General features: G+C 42.1%; 2 protein-coding genes across 4 annotated transcripts in view; one reads left to right on the forward strand and one right to left on the reverse strand.

The window, feature by feature from the left end:
* Positions 1–9,871, forward strand: part of LOC308074965 (ectonucleoside triphosphate diphosphohydrolase 7-like) — a 31,851-nt gene extending 21,980 nt beyond the window's left edge. Inside the window, exons 12-14 of the mRNA XM_080414533.1 lie at positions 2,013–2,098; positions 3,708–3,869; positions 4,606–9,871. Coding sequence (XP_080270659.1) covers positions 2,013–2,098; positions 3,708–3,869; positions 4,606–4,828 — 471 coding nt within the window. The 3' untranslated portion in view covers positions 4,829–9,871. The remainder of the gene's footprint in view (positions 1–2,012; positions 2,099–3,707; positions 3,870–4,605) is intronic.
* Positions 9,872–13,304: 3,433 nt separating this feature from the next.
* LOC308103669 (uncharacterized protein) overlaps positions 13,305–27,106 on the reverse strand; it is a 54,651-nt gene continuing 40,849 nt past the window's right edge. For all 3 annotated transcript variants that reach the window (XM_080453778.1, XM_080453777.1, XM_080453779.1), the window contains one exon: positions 13,305–22,458. In XM_080453778.1, coding sequence (XP_080309904.1) covers positions 22,337–22,458 — 122 coding nt within the window. In that variant the 3' untranslated portion in view covers positions 13,305–22,336. The remainder of the gene's footprint in view (positions 22,459–27,106) is intronic.

A 27,106-nucleotide genomic window follows, 5' to 3' on the forward strand; every position in this document is an offset into this window, starting at 1 on the left:
ATCAAGACATGAACTTAAGTGTGATTAAAAGCTAAAGAATAAAAGTGTGTTTTAAGAGGGGATTTAAAAGCCTCGATAGAATTAACACTTCTAATATAGAAGGGCAGGCTGTTCCAAAGCCTAGGAGCGGCAGCAGCAAAGGTGCGGTCACCCCTACTCCTCAGGTTTCCCGGTTTTGGGAACTTGGGAAGCAACTGGTTGGCTGACCTCCAGTGCTCTGTGTGGGGTGTAGGGCTCCAAAAGTTCAGACAAGTACAAAAGGGGCCAGGCCGTGCAAAGATTTGTAAGTAAATAAAAGAAGCTTAAAATCTATTCTGAAATTGACGGGGAGCCAGTGCAGAGCAGCTAAAACTGGGGTTATGCTCTCGCTTTTTTGTGCCAGTGAGGAGGCGAGCAGCTGCGTTTTGCATCAGCTGCAGGCGCCAGAGGACTGGTCAATACCGGAGAATAGGGAGTTGCAATAATCCAGTCTGGAAGATATAAAAGCACTACAGTATATATGGAAGGAGAAAAAGAAAGAACGGTGGCAGTGAATGACACCTCCTGTCGATGGGCATTTACATTTACCTCCCCTTGTGGTCTCCTGATAGATGTTTTATTATAAGATTAAAGATTAAAGAGTATTATAATGGGCCAAATGCAAGTAGCAAGAGAATACGTGTTCGGAAGTATCTTCCATAAAACCCTAATGGTCTCAGATATTTCATAAAAGCAAAGTTTAAAAAAGCCTCAATCTGCAATTTCTTCAACTGGTCGGCTGTACGTAGAATATCAAGAACATAAGGTAAATTAGGTGATAATAAACTAGACATCATACTTCTACATAATGTGCTAACTGTTTATGAAACAGCGCTATAGTTCACGCCGTTTCACAAATCACAGATTGGGACTTAACCCATTCAATCCGGATCTCTGTCATTTTAGATTTCTTTGGCTATTCAAAAATAGCAGATATACAAGCTCTGCCATTTTAGAAAAATCTGGAAAATGTGTGAAAATCTTTGAATATATATATTTTTAAAGCAAACATTGTATATATATATATATTCAAAGATTTGCACACATTTTCACGATTTCTTTTAAAAAATGGTAGATCTACAAGCTCATAGTGCGGCACTCGGTGCCGCACTATGAGCTTGTAGATCTGCCATTTTTGAATAGCCAAAGAAATCTATAATGACAGATGCGTTCCTGGATAGAATGGGTTAACAACAATAACAAGTTTTGTTTTTGCTTTAATTCCCTGTGGCTGCACATGAAAATAATATATTGAACAACAAATCACCATCACACTTCAAGATGATCTTGATTTATTCAGTGTTTGGTAGAGTACATGGTTAAACACTTTCAACCTGGCATCCCCCATTTTGTGCATATCATTATGGGCGAAGTAAGAATATATTCTAACTTTGTGTTTTTTTTTGTAAATTAACACCATACATACTACAGCATACTAATCATCTCATCTATTGCATATCAAACGGGGGTCCTTGAAACTCAATTTCAACATTATGAATCAGTGGTTTACGGCATTGGTTCTCAAAGTGGGGTCCGGGGACCCCCAGGGGTCCTTGAGGGGGTCCCCAGAAAAAGTAGTTAATACAGCATCACAATCATTTTAACCACTTTATCCATTTATACGTTTGCTATTTTAAAAAAAAAATAGCAGATGTACAAGTTCGCAGCGAGCGTGTTTCAGATGGGGGTCCGCGGCCAAATATATATTAATTTGGGGGTCCTTGACATGAAAATGTTTGAGAACCACTGGTTTACGGGATGTTGATGATGTTGACTGGTTGGTGTTTCACTGAAGGAGTGGTCCTCGAAATGTAAAAGTTTGAGAGCCACTGGTATTGTAATAGTATAGCAGACGTGAAGTCCACCTACCAGCTCTGACAAACCGGTTCTGAAAGTGATAGGACCGATTCCTGGTTCCTCAATGTGGGATCCGGTTGCTCCGATTCCTTCCGGTTCCGGATCCTAACCTTTTATGTGTGTGTGTTTCTCTGAAGGAGTACTGCGCCACACAGTGGTCAACACTGAAGCAACGTCTGGACAGCAAGCTGTTCTCCCAGCAGGCTGACATCAACAGACTGAAGTAAGTCATCTCATCATTCAGGGTGTAATTGTTAAATTAATCCAAAATCCTTAATTAGTCCACTACGTTTAGCCAAATTGCTGTACAAGTTTAGTACACAAACAATCCATTTAGTGATGTATAACTAAACTTAACTCACTTCTTTCAAATGTATCGTTGCTGATGGGCAGAAACCTCTCATCTCCAACTTTGTTTTTTTCCCATAAATTAACGCCCTACTTGGTCATACTACAGCGTCACACAAAAGCATCAAAAGTAGTCTTTGTTTCAGATTATTGTTTTCATTCTTTGGGTCACATGCGCTTATAGTACAGCTGTGGCAACATAACAGTACGTCGTGAAATTTATGATTTTTCGTAGAGCCTCCTCAACTGTGTGGATAAAAATAAAACACAATAAGGAAGAAATAAAAAGGTGGAACGACAAGCAGGCACATTCCTGTGAAAATTTAACATTTGTGCCCCATGTCAGTTGAATTACGTTTACCTGTGTAGAAACATGCATATTCACTTGAGTGCAGATATTGTACATACTTGGTAGTCAGCGATGCGTTCTAGTGTTGCCAAGTTCGATCACTAAATTTCATGCCTTCAAATCTTGCATGTTCATTCTGAAATGCCTAATTAAATATTTAATGGCATCACTGTCTGGTGTTAATTTGGTTAATTTTCTTGTTTGCATCAATTACTGGCAGTTACGTCATTTAACAGAAATAAACCAGCATTGAATCCCCAGAGAACACACTTTCTGAGCCGTTTTGAATGTTGTAAGATGTTGGGTTTACTTACAGTATGAGCTGTTGTAGATGTTTGTCGGGTGACGTCTTAGACAATGTCGTTGAAGGTTGAAAACCATTTGAAAGAAGTGGTGTGGTGGCGTTTCATCGGCTTGATCCAAACCTTCACAAAGGTCAATAAAACCCACTGACACACCTTGAGACTTGTCTTGTACGCAGGCGAAATAACACACTGTCCACAGCTTGAATTTCAGTTTGCATTATTTACTGATCCACAAGTGAGCATACAAACAGCTTCTTGGTCATTGTTCTTGGCCACCCATCTGTCCACCCAGGTGCATGCCCTTTCCCAATCAACCACGGCCTACATGAGCCCTGGAGAGGCGTGCTCTTGTGCCCACAAATAATAATCTAATAAACCAATAACCCATCAAAACTAATACAACTAATAATGCCAAATAATAATAACAACAACAAGTATAATAATAATAATAATCAATCAAACAAACAAACAAAAACAGTGAAATGGCTTCTACAAGTGGCTTTTACTTCAAAGCCATTTCCCTGTATAATCCTGAAGCGTTGGCTCGGTATCCGGAAGACTCGCCCCAAAACACGCTCGCCCCCATTTTTTCCAGCGGTTCTTGTATTCTTGTATTTGTTTTACTGATGTTACGTTTAGGAATAAGGTTTGGTTTTAGGCATAGTTTACTGAGGTTACATTTGGAATAAGGTTTGCTTTAGGCATAGTTTACTGAGGTTAAGTGTAGGAATACCAGGTGAATACCGCCGGATTTCCCCCGGGGTAACTGTGTTTTGGGGCGAGCGTTTTGGTAATCGTTGGCTCATCCATTCCATCCTCTGTGCTTCCAGGTACCAGTGCTTCAAATCGGCCTGGATGTACGAGGTCCTGCACTCGGGCTTCCGTTTCCCCAAGGACTACCACAGTCTGCAGACCGCCCAGCAGGTCTACGACAAGGAGGTCCAGTGGACCCTGGGAGCCATTCTCTTTAAGACCCGCTTCCTGCCACTCAGGCGAGTCCAGTTCTTTCCAACCATACGGAAAGAACTTTGGAAATTCCACTCGTGGGAGTTGCATGGATTAAAATACAAAATGACTATCCTTTTTTTTTGTCAGGGCTGGTATGGCCGACTCAATCTGCAATTTCAACTGGTTGGCTGTGTGGCGACCAAAACATCATAATTCTAAAATTATGATGAATAAATTCATGTGCTAATTGTTTTGAAACACAGCGCTATTCTGTGGGGGCTCCTTTCACACTGTTTCACAAAAATCCCATATTGGCCTAAAAAAGCTAAAATAACCAAGCTTTTCTTGTATGTCTTTAAACATATTCCAAAGGAGGCATAATCTTATGATTGACAACCATGAAATTTAGAATTATGGCCCCAGGAACCCCCTGTAAACAAAACATTCTTGTCTTTTGCAATGAAAACGACAAAAACAAACGAGTACAGTACGTAGAAGAACTTTAACACAAGAATACATTTATAGCTCCCAATTTCCTCTGTCTCACTCTCCCTATCATTATCATTTCACCTTTAACCCAACTCAACAGCGGTCAACTACGGTAACTGTAGACTTAGTGCCGCTACTGTGCTGCTGTACTCCAAATGATTTGCACACTGTCAGAGTTAAGGGGGGTCTGTGGCCTAATACATATATAACCGAGGGTCCTTGAATTGAAAAAAGTTTGAGGAGCACTGCTTCAAGATAATAACTCCCACCTCCTCCTCCGTCCGTCTCCAGGGACCTCCAGCAGGAGATCTTCCGCCAGAACCAGAGCTCCAGCTGGCTGCGCTCCTCCTTCGTCTACAACCACCACCTGTTCTCCCTGTGCATCCTGGTGGTGCTGCTGGCCATCCTGCTGTACATCCTGCGGCTGCGGAGGATCCACCGGCGGGAGCAGCGGCAGGCCGAGACCCTGGACCTCCTCTGGGTGGAGGAGGGAGAGTCTCTCCTCTCCTTGTAGCTCCTCTTAAGGTAGCTCTCCTCCACCAAACAGACTACTACAGATCACTACAGACTGGCAGTCGAATGAAGTCGGGAGATCAGTCGGTTGGAAGGTGTGGGGAAAAAAGTTGCTGAAGGCACCTGAGAGCCGACACCGACAGACGGCTACTATGGTGCTAAAAACAATAGCCTATGGCCTGATTTCTTCCGCTGCTACCCGACGGTCGAAAGCCGACGAGCAAAGCTCTGTCGGCTTTCGACACTTCCCTACAACTTGCGACCCTGACAAGACTGTGTACCCACCCCCCATTCAACAGCCGATTTTTGGCAACAAACGCTTTCCAACACTGCCGACGTCGGTGCGGTTGGAGAGCTATACCTTTTACTCACAGCGTTCTCCGTCTGTGACGGGGCAGGGGCCACTTGATAACTATTGGATATGTTTTGACTCCAAAGAACCAATGTAAGTGAACCGTGCTGTGCTGTGTAACATGTTTCACATGTTCTGGATGTGTGTCCATTACAGCTACAGCTCGGTATCTGATATAAGGTTCTCACAACCCAGTTTGGGCCCTCTGCTCAGGAGCTGGTACTAACCCTGAGTTCTGGGAACTCAGAACCTATTAAAAAAAATTGCAGTAGCAGATGTACAAGTTCACAGGCCGCGTTGCTTGGGACGCCTGAGCTTGTAGATCTGCTATTTTTTTTAAAGCTTTTTTTATGAGTTTTCTTTTAATGATGTCTTCACGGAACTTCTGAAGGTTCTGGGTTATGGAAGGTTCTGGGTTAACCCTTCATAGTTGAAAAGAACCATCTGATGACTCACATCAACCCCCCTTTAGTTTGAACTGGTCCAAGCCAGGTTTCTACGTGGACCTCTCTTCCTAGAAGTGTTGTACCTGGAATAGTTGTGAGAAAGCACCAGGTGGCGATGTCACAATCGGAGCGGACGTTTTGTAGTAATGGTTGTTTGAGGACTGAAAAGCGCACACAGCTCCCCGCACATGGGGGAAACATTGAAAAGCTACTGGCAAGGATAAAGACTATATCGTATGTGATCAGGTGGATGACGAACGCTAGACACCCCAGAGACAAAGGGTAACCTTTGAGAGGTTTTCCCTGTGTGTCGCAGAAATTAGAAATGTGAGTCTATACCTACCCAGGCCTATAGTCTCACATTGACAGATGATAGGAGATCTCCTATCTAAAACGGCGACGAGAACGGCTGGCAACAAACCTACACCTACTGCTTTGAAAACCAATCCTGTTTTTTGTGAGCTTAAAGGTCAGCTATTTTCAGCGTTTCAACAATGGAGCACACGCTTAGACTTGAGACGAGTAGGAGTCAACCATTTTACCCTTGACTCGTCTTATCAAGTGGATAAGATATAAATGTGGGCCAACGAACGCTGCCTGCTGGAACACAGTCTTTGGATGCATGCCCCCATCCTCCCCATGTGATGTGGTGTGAACATGGATGTTCTATTAAACCCGGCTGTGACTGTTTAAACAAGAAGAAAAAAGGGAATGTCAACAAATAGGGATTTGCCTGCTCTGGAACGGAATCGACCTGTGATTGACCTCTGACGGAAACACAGAAGGTCACTCTCTGGAGGCGTTAAAGGGATAGTTCACCCCCAAAATGACTTTTTTTCCCCTATCGATTAGTCAACCCATGGAGACTTGAATTCATGGATATTTTTTGTTTTTTTGTCGCATTCCTAAGCCAATAATTTGAAGAGTCTCCTTTGTGTCTCCTACCGGAAACCACTGCCTACCGGTCCACTGGTCATCAAATGATTGGCTTAGGAATGCGACAAAAAATAAAAAATATCCATGAATTCAAGTCTCCATGGGGTGACTAATTGATAGAAAAAAAGTATTTTTTTGGCTGAACTATCCCTTTAACTGTAGAAAAGCGTGCCCACACAGACTGCACAGGTTACAGACCACCACAGAACATTCCATTTCCAGTCTTATCGGTGGCCAAAAGACATTTTTAATAGCAGTGATGCTAAATTGATGGTGGCATTGGACAAAGGGGAAGGCAGACAGCCGTCGCCTTGAAGACAAGGCTGATTTTAAAATGTAATAAGATGACCACTATCAAAAGGATCTCCTCCTCTGCAGGCAAAAAGACTGTGGTGGAACAAATTTGTGTATCAACAAATTGATTTTAAATGTTCAATCTACAATTTCAAACTCACGGTGACTTGAATCAAGGAGCCAAATTGTGAGGTGAAGTTGTTTTAGTTTGACTGACTGTACTGCTTTTAAAGTCTGTTCAATTCATTTCTGTTCATTCCCTGTCAAGCCTCTGAGAGGCTAGAACCTCTGTGGTGATACTCAACACAATGTGTCTGAGTAGAATTTACACTATAACTTCAAAACAAGCATCTGAATACTTCTTTAATAATGCTTTATCTGCCTGGGTTAAAAAAAAGACTTGACTGATTGCATTGCATCCCTGTTTTGGGGGTGTCAAATAGGTGCACATTTATTAAAAAAAAAGCCGATCTACAATCTCACAACGCATTGCATCGAGATGCATTGTGAGATTGTAGATCAGCTATTCTTTGCTGATATTCTTCGCCCGATTATGTGTGTATATAGGGCTTAAATGGTTAAGCTGAGCTATGATTTAATCAGTGTTTTGTAACCTATTACCACGGTGCTAATTGGAATATCCAGAGCCATTTAATAATGATGGTGTAGGCAAAAGAATCATATTTGAACTGGGGACCCCCAAAAGAATCATATTTGAACTGGGGACCCCCCAAAAGAATCATATTTGAACTGGGGACCCCCCAAAAGAATCATATTTGAACTGGGGACCCCCAAAAGAATCATATTTGAACTGGGGACCCCCCAAAAGAATCATATTTGAACTGGGGACCCCCCAAAAGAATCATATTTGAACTGGGGACCCCCCACCCTGACAAGCACTTTGAATTGTGGGCATTACATTTAGTTTGACTCGGTTCCACAGATAAACATTGCGAAAATAGCCAAACTACAAGCTCACAACGCCTCGCAGTGTGAGCTTGTAGATCGGCTATTTTCGCAATGTTTTCCTCTTTCTTATGTCACATTTGTCCAATTTGGTATTAAAAAGGTCTTAAAAGTCATTCAATTGTAACTTTAGAATTGTGCCGATACCCTGTATACACTTATACAGTGTGTAGGTTTGTTCACTGTTGAGTGAAAAATGTTGCGCTAATCATCTGGGGACCCCCCCAGTTTGGGAACCACTAGGTGTGGGCTACTAGATGCAAAATGGAGCCTAAAGTGATGATGGAACACCTCAAACTAAGCAGAATCCATTCCACACAGGAAGGGGGTGTTTCTGTCAAAATGTGTTTGAGCGAGAGAGAGAGAGAGAGAGAGAGAGAGAGAGAGAGAGATACCCAACTCACAAGATGAGAGTCACCTCAATTCAGTCAATGTAAGTTGACAGCTTTTCATGAAATATGGCTATAGTTGTAGCTCCGTTGCAGCTGGCTATTTATTGCTGTAGTGTAACCTCATCCAAGACAGGACTTATAAAGGATTGGACACAGAGACAGAGAAACAAGCCCGGAGGCTTTGCTTGGGTTTATTATGTGATGTCTATCGGAGAGGAAATGTGGTATCAATTTGTTGTTCTCTCTGTTCAGTGTTCACACAGCCATCTGGTGACATCTCTCCAGCGCTATAGCTAGCAGTTGGTTTAGTGCTACATCTCTCTGCCCATAAATTGACAACTTTCCAACAACAGTTGTGAGAAGGCCACAGTGGTGGTGATGGAACAGGAACTGCAAATTAAATGTCAGAATTTAGAACTGCTATCTCATCCTCCTCATTACTACCACTAACACCCAGTGGTTCTCAAATGTTTTCAATTCATGTCGAGGCACACCTAATTAATATGTGTTTAATTTGTCCTGCAGACCTTCCATCTGGAAATATTTTGTGCCAGGGACCAACGACGTACATGATTTGTGTTGTTAAAATGTTTCAAACATATTCAACATTTTTCACATTAAAAAGATTTTTATTATAATGGCAGATCTGCAAGCTCACAACGTGTCACATCACAACTCGTTGTGAGCTAGATTTGACTGAGGACCCCCTGGTGGTCCCTGGAACCCCACTTTGAGAACCACTGGTGTGTCAGGGAACTGTGTGACAATATGAAGTGAATGTAATCTGAGGGCAGATCTAAATGTATGCCACATCCACTTCTTTCTGCACCTCCCTCTACTGCCCTCTCTCTCCCCATCTCTGCCTGCCATACAGATGAGCTCTGACAGGCTGGTGTCAAGCTGCCAGAGTGTGTTAACAACCTTGCATTTCTCCTCTTCTTTTACTGCAGCCGTTCCCCAACCTGTGGGTCGGGGACCCCTGTGGTGGTGGGGCCCTGGGGATATTGCAATATTCTTTGTGCTACCGATACATAGGAACTCAAAGTAGTCCTACACTACGTTAGTTTTAGCCTGATTATCAGCCTGAAGCAGAGGCAGTCCACTCAGAGAGTGGGCGGGGTCTATGGTTTGGAACCAGGCTACGTTAGTTCCATTTATCCAAGCCGGAAACACAATCGATTGATTGATCGTTGAAAATGAAACATGCTCTCCTCTGACCGCTGTCTTCTGACCTCTTAACACGGCAGTGTTAAGTGGTTAGAGATATGAGTTATATGGTGTTGCTGGCAAGCTAAACAAAAGGTCTGAGGTTTTATCTGTGTACTGTCATCCTCCTGGCTCCTGTCAACGTTGTGATTAACTGTCCAAATGAAGGAGCAAGTGCACCATGTCTTTGTTCATTCTTCTACTGCAGGGGTCTTCAACAAGGGGTCCGGGACCCCTAGGGGGTCCTCAGAGTTACTACAGGGCGGGCCGCCAAATCTTTGTGTGATATGTTTTTTTTATTTTTTACATTAACCACTTGAAATCCTAGCATCCCTTTTCTGAGGAGAACTTTCGCCAAAAATAGCAGATCTACAAGCTCACAACGCCTCGCACTGCGAGGCGTTGTGAGCTTGTAGATCTGCTATTTTTGGCAAAGAGGGTATAGGTTTATAGGGGGGAAAAAGAAGACCAAGTAAAAGAAAAACAAATGTTTAACCTCAAACACAATTTTATAGCCTACAATATAGAGGGGGTCTCTGCTTCATCTCTCTCAGCTAGGGGGTCCTTGGCCTGAAATACGTTGAAGGCCGCTGGTCTACTGTATGAAGAGTTTTTTGGTGTAGTTTTCAGGGGCTTTTGTTTTACTGCTCCACTTTGTATTTTTATTATTAACAAGGGACCAATCAAGGTTGATGTCTCACTAAAGCTGGGCATTGTGCAATGAAGAACAATAACTCAAAACCAACAGAATGGGGCACTTATCTGCTTCTAAAAAAAAAATTAAGGTAATTTGATGCTAATGTGAAAAACAACAACTTTAACTCCCAATAAATCAAGATTCTTTTTTTTAAGTAAACATGTAGTTGTGTCTTTTTCTTTCTTTCATAGCTGTATGCTAAAGGCTACATGCAGGAGAACCAGTGTGGTGGAGTAGACAAGTGTTTCCCAAACAGCATAATTATCCCCTTTTTATGTTTTCCATTTACTCAAGTACTGTACTTAAAAGATTTTTAGGTACTTTTACTTTACTGGAGTATTTCCAATTTTAAATACTTCTACTTCTACCCCACTACATCTCAGAGGCAAATATTGTACTTTTACTCCACTGCAATTATTCGAAAACTTTAGTTACTTTGCAGATTATATACAACTAGTCGCGGGTCGCTGTCGCCGGGACTCGAGGAATACGCTGGGAGGAATACCGTCGGAGGCTGTGCCAATTACATTGTCACGTAACTCCTTAGATCACTTGCGTTTCATTTTGAGAGGATTGATCCCCCCAAAATAAGGTTTTTGCATCAAACGGTTACATTCTGAGCATTTGTGGCGCCCCCTATGGATCAAAGTGGAAATTATTTTGTGGATTTGTTGAGTAAACCACCCTCTACATGTGATTAAAATTTGGGATCGATTGGACGTTTTGTTTGTGATTTTTGGCATTTTTGATAAAACGGGCCCCTCCCACTAACTTCGGAAGCCAATTACGGACGAACGGTAAGGACTATCAAAATGCCGTTTTGATATGTTTATCGCATGGGTCCAGAGATCATGTGTACCGATTTTTGTGAAATTTGGACAAAATATATGGGAGGAGGAGCTAAAAGTGTGTTTTGAAGAAAATTCAAAATGGCGGAAAATCTATCCTGACGCAAATGGGCGTGGCCTATATGGGGAGATGCGTCGTGACCCAAGGAATCCAGGGGAGAAGAAATTTTGTACGTAAAGGGGGCTGTTATAGCGCCACCATGTGGCCGATTGGTGTGATTATTTTTTCAATAATTTCGGACTAAATTATGAACCTCCCCTCCAAATCTGGTAACTCTAGCTCTTACGGTTTCTGAGAAAAAAATACTTGAATTTGAGTTTTTTCACTTTTTCATTGAAGCGGATGGGGAAATTTAATGCAATAATAAATCAATATCAATTAAACTATTTAACCAATCTCTTAGCAAAATACAAGCGCACGATTCCAGGTCAAGACGGTCATTTTGAGATATGGCACTAAATTGGGGAATAAAAACTGTGGGAGGAGAGACGATCTAAACTATTGTTTATCTATATTAATAATAAAGTGTGAGGATTACTATAGTCTGGTTGCCCTGTTAGGGCAACCACACTAATTATTACATTATATAACATACATTAACCACTTTAGCCCTATTTTACACCTAGGCTATTTGAAAATAGCCGATCTACAAGCTTGTGAGCTTGTAGATCTGCTATTTTCAAACATTTTAGTACCTTTTGGTACTTTAAGTACATTTTAAGTACAGTTACTCAAGTAAAGTTTGAATTCCATACTTTTACTTGTAACAGAGTACTTCTACATTGCAGTATTGATACTTTTACTAAATATTTGAGTACTTTTTCCACCACTGCCTATATTTTAAAAATAAACATTTCCAGATTCAAGATTAAATGTATTTTTTCAGAATGTTTCCCAAAATAATTGCATTGTTCAAAAGAATCCCCCTCTCTATATTCCATTCGATTTAAAAAAGAAATAATGATAATAGCAGGCTATTTTCACTATTGAAAAGGGGCTTAAGCAGTTAATTCAGAATATACGTTTGTGCGTTTGGGTCCCAGGGAGAACTTTTTGGGTCTCGCCTCGAGCTGAAGAGGTTTGGGAATAAGGAGGAACCAAATGGAGAAGGAAGAACAGATCTTTAGCTGCGATAGAGGGAGTTTGGTATGCTTTATGTGCCCAAACATGAGACAGACTGGCTCTGCCAGTGCTTGCCTGGGCACAACCAAACCAGTATGGGAAGCATTCCAGTAGTGAAGCCAGGCGAAGTGCCAGGATTTAAAATGAGCTTTCCATCCACAGCCTTGTTATGTTTCCTCTGATGAGGACTTTATCCCACTTCCACCAGGACACCTGTCATACCTGCTACAACCGCATGGAGGTGCTGTTCATTATTTCTACCATAGAGTTAAATGCTGGTAGTGAGAGGAGGCTGCCATGAGGCCTTTCAGCTTTACTTTCAACCTGGACTCCCTATTTTGGGGCGTATAAGGCAGCGGTTCTCAAAGTGTGGTCCAGGGACCCCCAGGGGTCCTTGAGAGCGTTCCAGGGGGCCCCCAGCAAAATGATAAATTAGAATTTCACTATAATTTTCACCGGCTACAGCAGTGGTTCTTAAACTTTTTTGTGTTAAAAGATTTGTGTTAAAAACAAGATTTTCCAATACTTTCAAAAAATTATCAAAAATAGCAGATGGGGTACATGTCAGTTTGGGGGTCCTTGACATGAAAATGTTTGAGAACCACTGGTATAAGGAAGTATAAAATATGGCCTTAAAGGGGAAATCCACCCATTTTCAATATTTAACTATGTCATTAATATAGCATAAAGGAGTTGTGTGGAAATAAGAAAACATTTAAAAAAAAATTAACATTGCAAAAAAATTTAACATTGCAAAAAAATTAACATTGCAAATTACACTGTGATGAGTCATCACAGTGTAATTTGCAATGTTAATTTTTTTGCAATGTTAAATTTTTTTGCAATGTTAATTTTTTTTTAAATTTTTTCTTATTTCCACACAACTCCTTTATGCTATATTAATGACATAGTTAAATATTGAAAATGGGTGGATTTCCCCTTTAAGTCCTTAAGGAATGTTTTCCAACCACAGCATTTAAAGTGCTATATGTATATTATTTCTTTAAGAGGAATATAGGCTTAACTGTCGGCCTACACTCTGATGTTTTGCTATTTTCGAAGTTAATTAATCTAATCAATAGCATGATAGTGTTAATTTCATGCCCAGCCAGCAATTATTATTAGGCCCCTGTAGTACCCTAAGTTGTTGTTGTTGTTAATAAACTCATGATTTGGACCTAACATGACACAGTGGGGAAAAAAACACAAAAAACTAATTTATTTTAAAAATATACTTTAATACAACAGCTGTATATAAATATTAAAATATACATTATACAGGTGTACAGTACACACACAAAACAAAAAAAAACAAAAAATATTAGGCTTCTATTTGTACGGCACTTTGTATCTTTTTTTTTCCTTGTTGCTTTTTTCTTTTTTTTTTACTATATTCTTAAAGGTTACTTAACTGACAAAGGAGTTGTACACAAAGATAGGTTAATGAACAGGTTCCTACGTATTACTGTAGTTTAATGTGATTACTGGGTTATTGAAAGCCATGATGAAAGGGCTAGAAATGGAAGGCAATAAGAAGGAGAGAGAGAGAAAGAGAGAGACAGACATGTAGGTTTTTGCTGTACAGTATGTATATGACATGGTGTGTGGAATGTTTGCTATTCTCTTGGAAGGCCTTCCTGCTCCAGAGTCACTAATCATGCTCTTCAATAGGTTTCACGATCCAGGAGGGATGTCATATTTTTCCAGTTTTTCCTTGTTTTGTTTTTTGGACGAACAAGCTCCTTTTTAACATCTAACGGGAGACTGTGGTTTGTTTGCAGTCACTCACGTCCCTCTCTGACCGGCCGGCCCTTTTATTTTCATGCTCTAATCACAACACAAATGACTGACTGTTGTTCTTTGTTAAAGGGGACCAATGGTGGAAAAAGCAGGTTATTGAACCAGCCATCTGTTATTGTTGGTTGGTTCTGTTAGCCTGGAAACCAGACGAAACTGCCAGTGCAAAAAAAATAAAAAAGAGTCCGCGGCAGATTTGGTCTGGCCCCGCTCGGTTGTGATTGGATTTCCCTGCCCCCGAAGTTGTGGGGCACCAATCAGGGCCCAGTATGCAAATATGGGGCGGGTTTATCACCAGAGGTATCTTTTTCAATCCGCCCCTTGGAAATGCAGGTTCCACACAGAGATTCCAGACTAATATCTACGCAGTGATATTAGTCTGCCCATGCCAGGCTAAATCTGTTGTACTCTACAGAGGGTATGGGGGGAGGTTTGGTTACTCTTGAAAGTCACAAGTCAGCATCTTTACCCCCTCATCATGTCCACTGACATGAAAACCCCTGCAGACAGGTCTAATCACACTGTTAACGAACAGGAGCAAAGCGTTTTCAGATCAGTGACTGAAAGGACAACGGGCACGTGAAAAGCGTGTCCTTCAGACTGAGGGTTTTTTATTTCTATTACTGGGCTTAAAGGGATAGTTCACCCCAAAAAATTACTTATTTTCTATCGATTACACACCCCATGAAGCCTTGAATTCAGGGAGATTTTTTAGTTTTTGTTTCATTCCTAAGCCAATAATTTGATGACCGGCGGAAAGATGCTAATGTCTCCGGTAGGAGACTCAAAAGTTGACACTTTTTGAGTCTCCTACCGGAGCCGCCGCCAGTCATCAAATTATTGGCTTAGTAATGTGACAAAAACAAAACAGTCTCCATGAATTCAAGTCTCCATGGGGTAAGTAATCGATAGAAAAAGTAATTTTGGGGGTGAACTATCCCTTTAAGCCGCACTGTTTCTCAACGCCTGGTCCGGGGACCACCAGAGGTACCAAAATAGACCCGTAATTAAATAAACACTGAGGATTTTACAGTGTAGATTGGTGTTCCTAGAGTTAAAATCTATCCAATGGGGCTTCCGTGACCTAATGCATATGGTCGCTGTCGGGTGGAAACCTCATATGTCCAAAATGGTTACTTTTCAGGATTCAAAGGTAGCAAAAGTAGCAGATATACAAGCTCAAAACGCGTCGGTTCGCGCCGCGTTTCGAGCTTATGGATCTGCTACTTTTGATGCTTTTGTGTGACGCTGTAGTATGATCAAGTAGGGCGTTAATTTACGAAGAAACGCGAAAAGTTAGAATATGGAGATAAGAGGTTTCCCGCCCCGACAGCAACAATATCAAACTGGGGGTCCTTGAAATGAGGGTTGAGAATCAGTGGCTTAATAAGCCACCAGCCAGGCCTCCCTGACTAAGTGCTGTTTTTACCCTGGCTGGTCTCCTTGGGCGGCTGGGGCACCGCTTGGCTTTGAAACCGGAGAAGGCTGTCTCTCCATTAGAGGACAATGTGCGAGCCGGAGCACAGCAGGGACAGGCACTCCGAGGTCAGCATCATCCCACCAGGGTAGACTTACCGCTCCGTCTATTCAGCCCACAACGCACAGGCCCAGAAGAGCAGAATAATGCTCAATGTCCCCATGCATACCGACTGCATTTAATTTCATTTAGATTATATTGTATAGGTACCACTGAGGGGTCGCACTGAATTTTTGTTGAACATTGTACAATGACAATAAAGGCATTCAATTAAATTCAGTTCAATTAATTAAGCTTCATTTAAACTCCATTGCAGGAGCGTGTTGCTTTGCTGAAAACAACTGATTTTCTAAGCTAACACTTCAACTTGTGGCGTGTTGTTAGCTTGAAAATCATTTATTTTCGGTGAGCAACGCTGAGCAACATAAATGAAGCATCATTCTTCCCGTGGCTCCACCACTAACACACGTGGACCACGGTCGGAGTGAGTTGACCACAGAAGGTTGAGACGGACAGCTAAATAAGCTCGTCAACAACATCACACACGCCTCTCTACACTCCCATAAGGCTCAACACTGTACTTCTCTGTTAAGGTTTCGTGACTAACGTCAACCTACTACACGCTGACTGTTAGGTGTGCTGCCATTTGACTGAACCTCGTGTTGAACACAATAACGAGGGTTCTGTTGGTCCCATTGAAGTCAGCCAAATCGTCCTCGGGTCAGTATTTTGCCTCCCAGGAAGAACACTAATGATGTGTTTTAGAAAAGAGTACAGTAGGTGCCTCTCTAAATGATGCTCTGTTGCCTCTCACAGAGGCTGATAGAGTGGACACACTCACCCAGCCACAGCCACAATTTAACCAGCCTGTGGCTGTGGAGGGACGAGGCCTATTTTACAATCCAATTTTCTGGGTCACTACCTGACCATTTGAGTCAGCCACGACTCAGTGTGGGTTTTTATTTTTTAGTGCTTTTCACATAAGCACAAAGAAATACTTCATTCTAACTCTCACCATCTGTGCACACTTCTGCACAGAATATCACTGTGCTGTTTTAATTCTTTAACCCATTAAGCTCATAGCGTGGCACCGAGTGACATGCTATTTTGAATATATATATATTTTTAATGCAACATTTGTAACTCAAATCTTTGCTTCTGGGGGTCCCGGGAACAAAATGTTTTACAAATGTTCGCTTTAAAAAATATATATTCAAAGACTTGCACAAATTTTCACGATTTTTCAAAAATAGCAGATCTACAAGCTCATAGCGCTGCACTCGGTGCCGCGCTAATAGCCAAAGAAATCTTAAAATGACACAGATGCGTTCCCGGTCTTAATAGATTAAAAAAAGAAAGCAACATTTTACAGCTGAAAGTACAGTAATTCTACTGTAGGCATTCCCAAACTTTCTCCAACAAGGTGACCATATCAGGAGGAAGAGGAGCTTCTGGGATTGGCTAGTGCTCCTCCGTCTCCTGACCTGTAGTCAACGCTCAACGAGGAAGTGTCTTGGATCCGAGTTTCTCCTAAGACATTGTCCATATTAGGTAAGAGCTGGCGAAATTTGTAAGCCGAGAGCATTAAATCTGTACTGTGTGTACATAACCGGCTGCTACTAACCTTTATGATGTCCGTGATCTTTGTTTACCTTACCCAGCCTGCCATGACCATTGTAAAGAAAAGACTAGTGGTGGACAGTAACCAAGTGCATTTGCTTCAGTACTGTACTTAAGTACATTTGTTTTTGAGTATCTGTACTTTACAATGTATACATTTTCCGATACTTATGACTTTCAATCCACTACATTTCAAAGACAAATATATGTCTACATTTTAGTGCAGCAATGCATTGATATTAAAAAGAAAATGCACTTTGCAATTTGTACTTTGGATTACTTATTGTGGGATCGCTTTAGCGATCATTGTGGGATCGCTTTAGCGATCACACTAATGTTATCTTCACTATTTATTATTATTATTATTCCCCCCGTTTTTTGGGTCATTTCAATGGAGAAATTCCATTTAGTGACGTCATAATGCATAATGTCATTCTAGTGAATGGTAATGCCATTCTAGTGACGTCATAATACTGATGTCATTGTATTATGATCCTACTATAACACTACTAACACTATCAATACTCAATAACAGCTCATCATTCTTAGCAATCCCACACTGTTTCTTCAGGAACAGTACTTTCTAGTTAGTTATAGTATTTTTAAAAGCTCCAGTACAAATTTTGACAGAGCAACTTTCACTTAGTAGTTGAGTTCTGTTTGGCCAGAAGTATCTATACTTTGACTCAAGCACTGAGGTTGAGTACTTTGTCCACCACTGGAAAAGACAATGACATGAAACAAAGCCAGGCAAGGTAGATAATAGGCTTCTCTCAATTGACTGTATAGTTTCCCGCCACAACTCTGACTTTCTTCCAGGTACTGAACAAATAAAACAGATGCTTTCTGGGAAACGGGTGGCAGGAATGTGAGCAGAGACTGGGTGGCCGCCCGCCGCCAAGACTTGACCACTCCCCCCATTAAAGCTTTTCAGTTAAAAGGGATATCCCGCGGTAAATCGTTTTTTAGACAACGTCAAATGGTCAATTCAAGTGTGCTGCATGCGCAAACTGACTTGAGTAAAATCCAAGCAACATGCCTTAATTCTTGGCTTCATGGAGAAGATCCACCCGGTGTCTTATTATAAACGGAGTGCAGTCCAAGTGTTTTCTTTCCAGTGTAGTTTCTGGCATACAGAATTAATGTACGCAGCAGATGGTATGTAAGATCGTAGGATTACATTACTCCACTCTGCGGGGAGGGGTATAAACATCTGTCAAATGTTTGAATTCATACAGATTTTTTCACTCTTCAACTCCTAAACCACCAACCATCCTCAGAGAAGAGAAGGATCCAACAGCAGAGTATAACTTTAACCAACTGCAGTTTTTTCCTGTTTGCCCTCAGTCACCCCATGTGACCGTTCTGGCACCGTGGCCTTCCAGAGATCTCCCATATCTCCGCTGGGACAGAGAGAGATGGGAGGTGCTCAATCCTTTTCTTCATCACAGTACAGAGCTCGGCGCTAAGAATACGGACCCATTTTAACCCATTCAATCCGGGAACGCATCTCGCTCATTTTAGATTTCTTTGGCTATTCAAAAATAGCATCAATACAATCTGCTATTTTTGAAAAATCATGAAAATTTGTGCAAATCTTTGAATATATATTCTACAAATGTCTTCTAAATCCTAACTGAAAAAATTGCTATATCAGTGGTGCTCCAACTTTTCCGTCAAGGACACCCGTAATTATATGTATTTGGCCGCGGACCCCTCCCCCCATTCTCAAAATATGTTGTTCCAGGGACCCCCAGAAGCACAGATCGGAGTAAAAAATGTTCGCTTTAAAATATATATATATATTCAAAGATTTGCACACATTTTCAAGATTTTTCAAAAATAGCAGCTCTATAAGCTCATAGCGCTATGAGCTTGTAGATCTGCTATTTTTGAATAGCCAAAATAATCTAAAAATGACACGCAGGTGCGTTCCCGGTCTTAATGGATTAATCAAATAGGGTGCCAAAAAAAAAAAGGGTTCTTCTAGCGAACTCGTTCCTGGATCAGGTGTCACTTTCATCACAGGCAGATCACATTCAAAAACAGATCATCTAAACAGTTTTGTCGTGGTGCCTCTCTTGAGTGTTGGGAAGAAAGAAAAAAAAAGCTCCTTCCTCTAGCGGTTGGGGAACATCAGAGCCTCCTGTCGGGTGGGTTTTTTATCACACAGTATCTTTTCTTGCTAATCCACAGACCATCTGTCTTTGGCATCAGATTCGTGAACAGTGCTTACAAGCTCTCTGTTCACCAGCTGCAGCACTCTAACAACCAGACCAGCTGAATGGACAGGAATCCTCTGTTTACCACACAAAGACACACTCATAAGATCAACCATAATATTTCCCAGAAATCATCAGGGAAAGGGAAAAGAAGGTGAATGGGTGGGGGTGGGGGGGGGGGGGGTCAGGAGGAACTATAAACGCATTCATGCCTTTTCAAGGCAGTCACGAACGATACCTCCGGACAATAAATATAGTTGAAGGTATAAACTGCCCTTCAAAATAACTAAGCCAAGAAAATAGAATTTCCATAGGCAGTGGAATGTTGCGTAACTTGGACAACTTTGGAACACATCCCAGACAGGAGCTTGTCAGTTTGAGAAGAAAAAAAAAAAAAAAATGGGTATTGCTTAATACAAAGACACTATTCTTCTCGAGTTTCCCAAGGGCAATTGATAGCCGCTGGGATTTTTTTTTTTTTTAAATACAAGTGGTTTCATGTTTCAAATCAACATTTTGGTTTGGGCTTCTTTTTGGTTGCATAGAATGTCACTGGTCCTCAAGGGGTTTTCCAGAGGGACCTCAGCAACTGATTGATAAGTTATAGGAACCAAATGGACCCTTGTGGGTCTGTATAAGTCAGAGTGTACAAAAGGAACCAAATGAACCCCTTATGGGTCTGTAAGTCCGCGTGTACAAAAGGAACCGAATGGACCCACAAGTGTCCATTTCGGTTCCATTTGTACACTCTCAGAGTTAAATTAAACACTGAGGATTTACTGTGATAGATCGGGGTCCCAGAAATAAGAATTGTACCAAAATGGGGGTCCATGAAATGACAAGGTTTGAGAATCACTGTCATACAGTATGTGATAGGTAGGGTCAACTTGAAAAAGGTTTCTTTATCACCTAAAGTCAGGTCAAATCAGGTCATACACTGGGGCGACGGTCAATTTAACTCTCCAGTTTAAAGAACAGGCATAATAACACGACTCCCTGTGGCTTTGAGCCCTAGGCACTTCAGAAAGGCATCATTACGCAAACAAAACCGCCTATTACACCTTTATGTGCTCTCAGGCCAAAATCCAGCCAGCTGTTACCACCTGAAGCCTCCATGAAGGTTTGCATTGCATTTTTTTTTTCATTTGTACAATAGCACCATACGGAAAAGAAACCCAAGAACCACCGGTTGTCTATTAAACCATCAACCATGGACGAGTCTCTCAAATCCACAGATGTCTTTTATAAAAAAAGGTGCCAAGAGTGTTTCTTTTTCTCTTTTTTGGAGGATCTAAGACCCCCCTCCTCAAAAAGGTGCTTATTTCCCCCTATACCACAGTGCAATTCAAAAAGGTCCTTGATTTTTTTTTTATGTCCATCAAGTTGTTTTTTTTAGAGACCTCGGAACAATTCGGTCTTCAATCAAAGACCACCAAAAGGTAGGCAAGATTTCACAACATCTCTAGGAGATCGGCTCCCACTAAGTGGGCCGTGCCGCTTTGCCGGATATAATAATAACAAAATACAAAACAAAAATAACACATATTTCCCGTCTCTGTCGGGTGGAAACCTCATATGTCCAAAACTGTTACTTTTCAAATTAAAAAATAGCAAAAGTAGCAGATCGACATGCTCAAACGTGTCGCTTCGCGCCGTGTTTCGAGCTTGTAGATCTACTGTTTTTGGATACTTTTGTGTGACGCTGTAGTGTGATCAAGTAGGGCGATAATTTACGTGCTTTTTTAAAAAAAAACACGAAAAGTTAAAATATGGAGATAGGAGGTTTCTGCCCACAACATCAACGAACAATTTTGCTTTCTAGCTCTAACAATAATAGTTTTTGTCTGACTACACGTCAAATAATTCAGGAAGTTGCGTTACATATTTAGGCCGGGGGCTGAGAAGAGGGCTTGGGGATGACAATATGAGGACAACAATACAGCCGGTGCAGACAGGCAGACAGCGCTAAAAGGCTGACCACATCAGGACACGTTTTGGTCATTCCCCTGAACGCCGGTCACACCCGCACCACGCCATCTCTCAGGGACTATTGATGATAGTGCACTGGGTGAACGGATTGATGAATTAGACCTTTATAATAAAACGTCATCCGTTACATGACGCATGAGGGTAAACATTTAAAAAAACAATCAATAACTAAGTAATTGATTTCGTTTTTTTTCCTTTTTTTCCGAGAACACAGCGGTGAACGTCAATGTTTGGCAGCATTTGGAGGAGAGAGAGAGAGAGAGAGAGACTGGCGGGTGTGATTGGTTTCCCAGCTTCAGGGGTTTCAGCAGTTTTAAGTCTTATCTTTGGTCAGTTTGAAGGTGCATTATAGCTGTATTGTCTGTTTCACGTAACATTATTTTTTAAACGTATTTCATACGTTTTTGGGAAATAAAAACTCCACCTGGGGCCGGTGTCTGGTGTCTTCAAAAGAATTAGCCACCGCCTGTGGGTGTGAAATATAACTAAAATGAAAACGTCATTGTCTTCTCTGAATGCCAATGAAACATCGGTGTGTGCCCGTGCAGACACGATGTCTGTCCTAACAAGGGCGGGGCGACAGTGTGTGCCCGCCATGGAAAAAACAGCAGCTGCTTCCTTGTTTACCAGGGCCGGGCAACCTCGTGCTTCCTTATAAGCACTTCCTATCCTCAAATGCCCCCTTGCCCTCGGCTCACTACACATCCCCTGCCAACAACTACAACCAAATCTACAAAACAGTGCAATGTCTATTCATAGGCACAATGGGATACAAATACAGCACACGGAGGGAAAGAGATAAAACTGCAGATGCATTCATACAGTATATGTACACGCACGCACGCACACACACACTCTCACACACACACACACAATATAGAATACAGATAAGTGGGCAGCAGCACTAGCTTGGTGGTGAATTGGGGGGGGGGCAGTCTACAAGGACAGAAGAGTGGTGAGAGACCGTGTCGGTCATTGTTTTGGGGCTTACTGCCTTCTCTTCCAACTCTCCTCCGCTCCTCCTCTTGAAAGAGTGTGTATATGCTGTGAAGGTCCAGGCTGTGGTAGTAGTAGTCGATGAGACTGGTGGGTTGGTGGTTGGTGGTGGTGGTAGAGATGGCTGTGCAAGGGGCTGGGCTGTCTTTTAGCCTGCCTCCTCGTCCTCTCCCCCCTGGGCCGTCTCTTTGCCCTTGTTGCTCTGCCCCACGGCACTGGCCGCCAAGATCCTCTGGACAAAGTCTTTGGTCCGTCCAGCCACCAAGGGACCTGTACACAAACATGCACGCGCACACGCACACACACACACACACACACACACACACACACACACACACACACACACACACACACACACAGATGATGATGACAATGTTTTGCACATAACACTGGGCTGAATAGCAGAATTTTGATTTGTTTTGATTATAATAAGGGAGAATGAGAAAGTAATTGTAGCTGGTAGATACGCGACATACAGTAGCCTATACCGCTTGTGCTATAACCACGCCTGCTTCTCAGGCGGACGTGCCTCTCGCCTACAACAACTGCGGGGCAATTTTTTGGGCCTATAAAGTATAGTTTTTGACCCGCGACAGAGGTGCGCCGTCTCAAGCGAACTTAGGGGGAAAAAATGCACAATGAGTTTTATAAGCACATGTTTTACATATATATTGTATTGGATTACAACCTTATGGATGGAAATATATGTCCAAAACCGTTACTTACTTATCCAATGTAGTTATTATTTAGTCACTAGCTCTTGTTAATACTTTTCATTGGTTAAATATTTAAGTTAACCACTTTCACTTTCAAACTTTTTCAAAAATAGTGAAAATAGCACATCCAATAGGTCACAACACATTGGCTATGTTTGCTACTTTTGCAGGGCATTCATTTACCAAAAAAGAAAACATTTCTGAAAAATGTTTCTGTCTGACAGCAACGATATAGGGTGAGAGCTGTGTGTGTGTGTGTCTGTGTGTTTTTTTGTAACGGTGTACACTTGGGAGTGTTAGTGGTTAACCATAGTGTGGCATCATATCTATAATACGCATTAAGATTGCAGTGCACACCACGAGCCTTGGACACAGCAACCGTATCATATACGTACCGCAACTGACGTCAGCGCTTGAACGCACAAAACAAAGCTAAACCATCTCATTACAAAGGTGAACGGTGTCCAAATAAAGTTAAACAGCCATCTGTTTTACTGGAAATGTTTTTGCACTGCCTTGTGATCTCCTGGTTGTCTGTTTATCAACTAAGCTTCCAGAGCAAAACCTTTCATTTATTTTAGAAGCCAAGCCACAAAGAAATGAAAGTGATACTTAACTGGGGTTTACTGTATGTAGAATACAGAGCAGTTTAACATGCCACTTGTTTTGATGTTGATATGATAGATTGTGTGGTGGCCGGCAACATTGCATATACAGTGGATACATCCAACAGGATAAAGTAAACATTAAAGGGGTGTAAGTGATTTGTAAGTGTTAAATAGCTCTATATTCTGATAGTAATACATTAGAATGAATGACTGTGCTAAATCCAATCATAGAACTGTCGAGTCACTTTGAACAGAACGAGTGTACAACACTGCTAGTCTTGCACACAACAGTAAAATGTGTTGGTTTTGGGTCCTCCCAACATTGCAGAAGCAGTAACAACAATAACAAAGACACAATTAACAATAGCACCAATAGTAAGTAGAACATAAAGACAAATAGCAAAGTATACGTTAGTCATACCTCATTTTGAGGTGCTTGAAGGTTCTGTGTGCACGGATCCTAATTCTAAATATTATCCATATGTATATATGTGTGACTATTATGTGTAAAAGTATATATTTATGGAGCAGAGAGGGAGAGGCAGAAGAAAAGAAAGGCCCTATATAACCGTATACTGTAAATAATGAGGGGCTGAAAACCTCTCATTTGAGTGGCTGCCTGATAGCTGTGTGTGTGTGTGTGTGTGTGTGTGTGTGTGTGTGTGTGTGTGTGTGTGTGTGTGTGTGTGTGTGTGTGTGTGTGTGTGTGTGTGTGTGTGTGTGTGTGTGTGTGTGTGTGTGTGTGTGTGTGTGTGTGTGTGTGTGTGTGTGTGTGGTATGCAGACAGGCAGCAGGCCTATGGTGTCAATGGTTCATGACCCGATTTCCTGGGTAATTAGCTTTTCTGGAGAGTATTGCCCTTGGTTCTGGTTTCATCACGAATAGGATCCAAGTACATTTTTTTGTAGATATTTAAGAGTTGTTTCTTTATTTATTCCATTTCTGTTCTCATTCAGGGCTCTGACAGCCGCAGGAAAAAAAACTCTTTCCGAGCAGTGAGACATCTCCAGCTCTTCCCATTTCGCATAACAGTAACAGTCCGTTACTAGGGTGATGTTTGACCTTCATAATTCTCAGCACCTGCTGTCGTATTATGTCCTGCAGGGGCGGGAGAGAGCTCCCTGCGGTACGCTCAGCCGATCACCACCACCTTCCGCAGCACACGTATGTCCTGGGAAGAGCTCTGCCCCAATACCATGTAGACATGTCCCCTGACAGGTATGATCTGGATGATCTGTGTTGTGAGCAAAGACGAGTAGAAACGCGCGCGTGCATGAGGCGGTACGTGCACGCGCCTCATGCACGCGCCTCATGCACTATTATTTTTGTAATACTGCAGCCAATTTTAAAGAACCGCGGGTTACCGTTACCGTTACCGCGCCATTACCGCTACCGCGTTGTTACCGTTACCGCGCCGTTACCGTTACCGCGCCGTTACCGACGGTGGGTTTTGCACCGTCGTCATTATTATTATTATCATCACCTATGCTGTTGCATTGTCTGAAGTAAGCCGAACAAAAATAAGTTTTGCTCTTAAGCAGTGGTGGAAAATGCTCAAATTAAAAGAGAGAAATACCTGGATGATGTTTTCTCTCATCTCTCGTAGTTAACCAGTCTGCGTGGCCGACTGGCATCGTTCCTAATTGCGAACGCAGCGCAAGGAGGCGCGCCTTCGGCGCGCCTCCGCGCAAGTGGAGCTTACTATGAAACCGTGCTCGGTAGTGATGTGCGGGTCGGGTTTTTTCATGACCCGCCCCGCCCCAACCCGCGACGGAACGCGACCCGCCTCAACCCGCCCCGCGAACCCATATATAAATCTATGGCTCAACCCGCCCCGCGACCCGCGGTGGGAATATATATATATATTATATAGCGCTCTTTTAAGTACCCAAAGTCCCTTTATATGTCTACAGTAGCACAACATTGTCATGGGCTGAATAAACAAGCATGTTGGTCAAAATAGTTTTTTTTTTTTTTTTTTTCGTGGAGAGCGGCTGACCCGCTCACCCTCAGCCCGCATAATTTTCTCTGAAATCCTGACTCGACCTACCCGCGCCGCGGGTTGACCCGCGGGTCCCGCGGGTTACGGGTCGACCCGCTCATCACTAGTGCTCGGGTTGTGTCTCTCTCTCTCTGTGTCTCTGTGTCTCTGTGTCTCTGTGTGCACTGCCTGTGTGCAGCTCCTCTGAGATAAGTAAATGTCCAATTTAGACGTACCATACATCAAATGAAAGGTCTTTGAAAACTGAACACACCTGTCAAGGTTGCGTTTAAGCCCGCCCCTTCCCCCGGAAGCCACGCCCCGGAGAAGGCTCCTAAAAACTCCCCATTGAAACCCCATGTTAAATGAAAAGTGCCCGAATCGCTCCGAAACTTTTTCTACCCCCCCTAAGTGGGGGTCTACGAACAAATACTTCGGGCTCGGATTTTGGCTCCGCCCCCCGGAAGTGGGTGAAACAGGCACTTCAAACACTTTTTTGAATTGTTCAAAAACATTCAAAGTTTTTTTTTTGTCAATTAGTATTTTTCTAAGATGCTCCTTTTAACGCAGATTTTTATTGTATTTTTTTTTTTAATTTTTATTGGTTACTTTTTTTTTTCTTCTTTTTTTTTCATATTTATTTTACTTTTTTTGCGTTCGCTTCCCGCGTCTTACTTGTGTTTATATTCCATGACCATGATGTTAGCGTAATCCGTTAAAGATTATTGGAAAGCTATCTCAGATAAAAACTATTAGGATTAAGTAAAGTAGGGAATCTATCCCCGTTTGTTATGAAACTTATGAAAGAAATGAAAACGTCGTATGTTTTGCGTCAGTGCCGTGAATGCCGTCAATCGATTGGTCTCGGCTGCCGGAAATAGCAGATCTACAAGCTTGGTGAGCTTGTAGATCTGCTCTTTTTGTTACGTGATGTAAGACACTATCGTACGACGAGGTATATATATGAGAGTGAAATTACACTGGTGACTCCGACCCAAGCTATCTATATATATATATATCTATATCTATATATAGATATAGATATATATCAGAGTCCTGCAACGGGCCGGATACCCGCGTTTGACGGGTGAAAACGGGTGAAAATTTTACTTTGATAAGATAACGGGTACGGGGACGGGCGGTACTGAACTAATCGCGGGTGGGTATTTATTGTGAAAATCAGAGAGCACTGTTTCCGCCCAAACAACGTAACTTGTGTAACTTAACACAGCACAACTGCACGGAGCATGCTCATGCTGGTCAGTTATCTTAACTCACAAAAACACATTGAACATCCTGTTAAACCTTCAAACTAAAACTATGTGATGACGTAAACAACGACACATGTGTGCTGCGTAGATGCGCGTTCGCGCGTGGCTTAAGCTCGCTCCTCCGTCTTCACTTGATTTCTGTACAAACCTGACCACTGAATGTAGCGCTGTTGTTGAAGGCTGCTATCTTTTTCAACACACTTTTCAATAGGATTTACATTTTACACGGATAAACGGGCGGACAACGGGTCGTTTATTTGACGGGCGGGGCGGGTCTGGTTCGTATTTTGAAATAGTCACGGGTGATGGGTCGGTCTATATATATATGTAAGCTAAGTACTT

Source organism: Gymnoscopelus braueri, assembly GCF_963280865.1.
Source record: "Gymnoscopelus braueri genome assembly, chromosome: 2".
Classification (NCBI taxonomy): Eukaryota; Metazoa; Chordata; class Actinopteri; order Myctophiformes; family Myctophidae; genus Gymnoscopelus; species Gymnoscopelus braueri.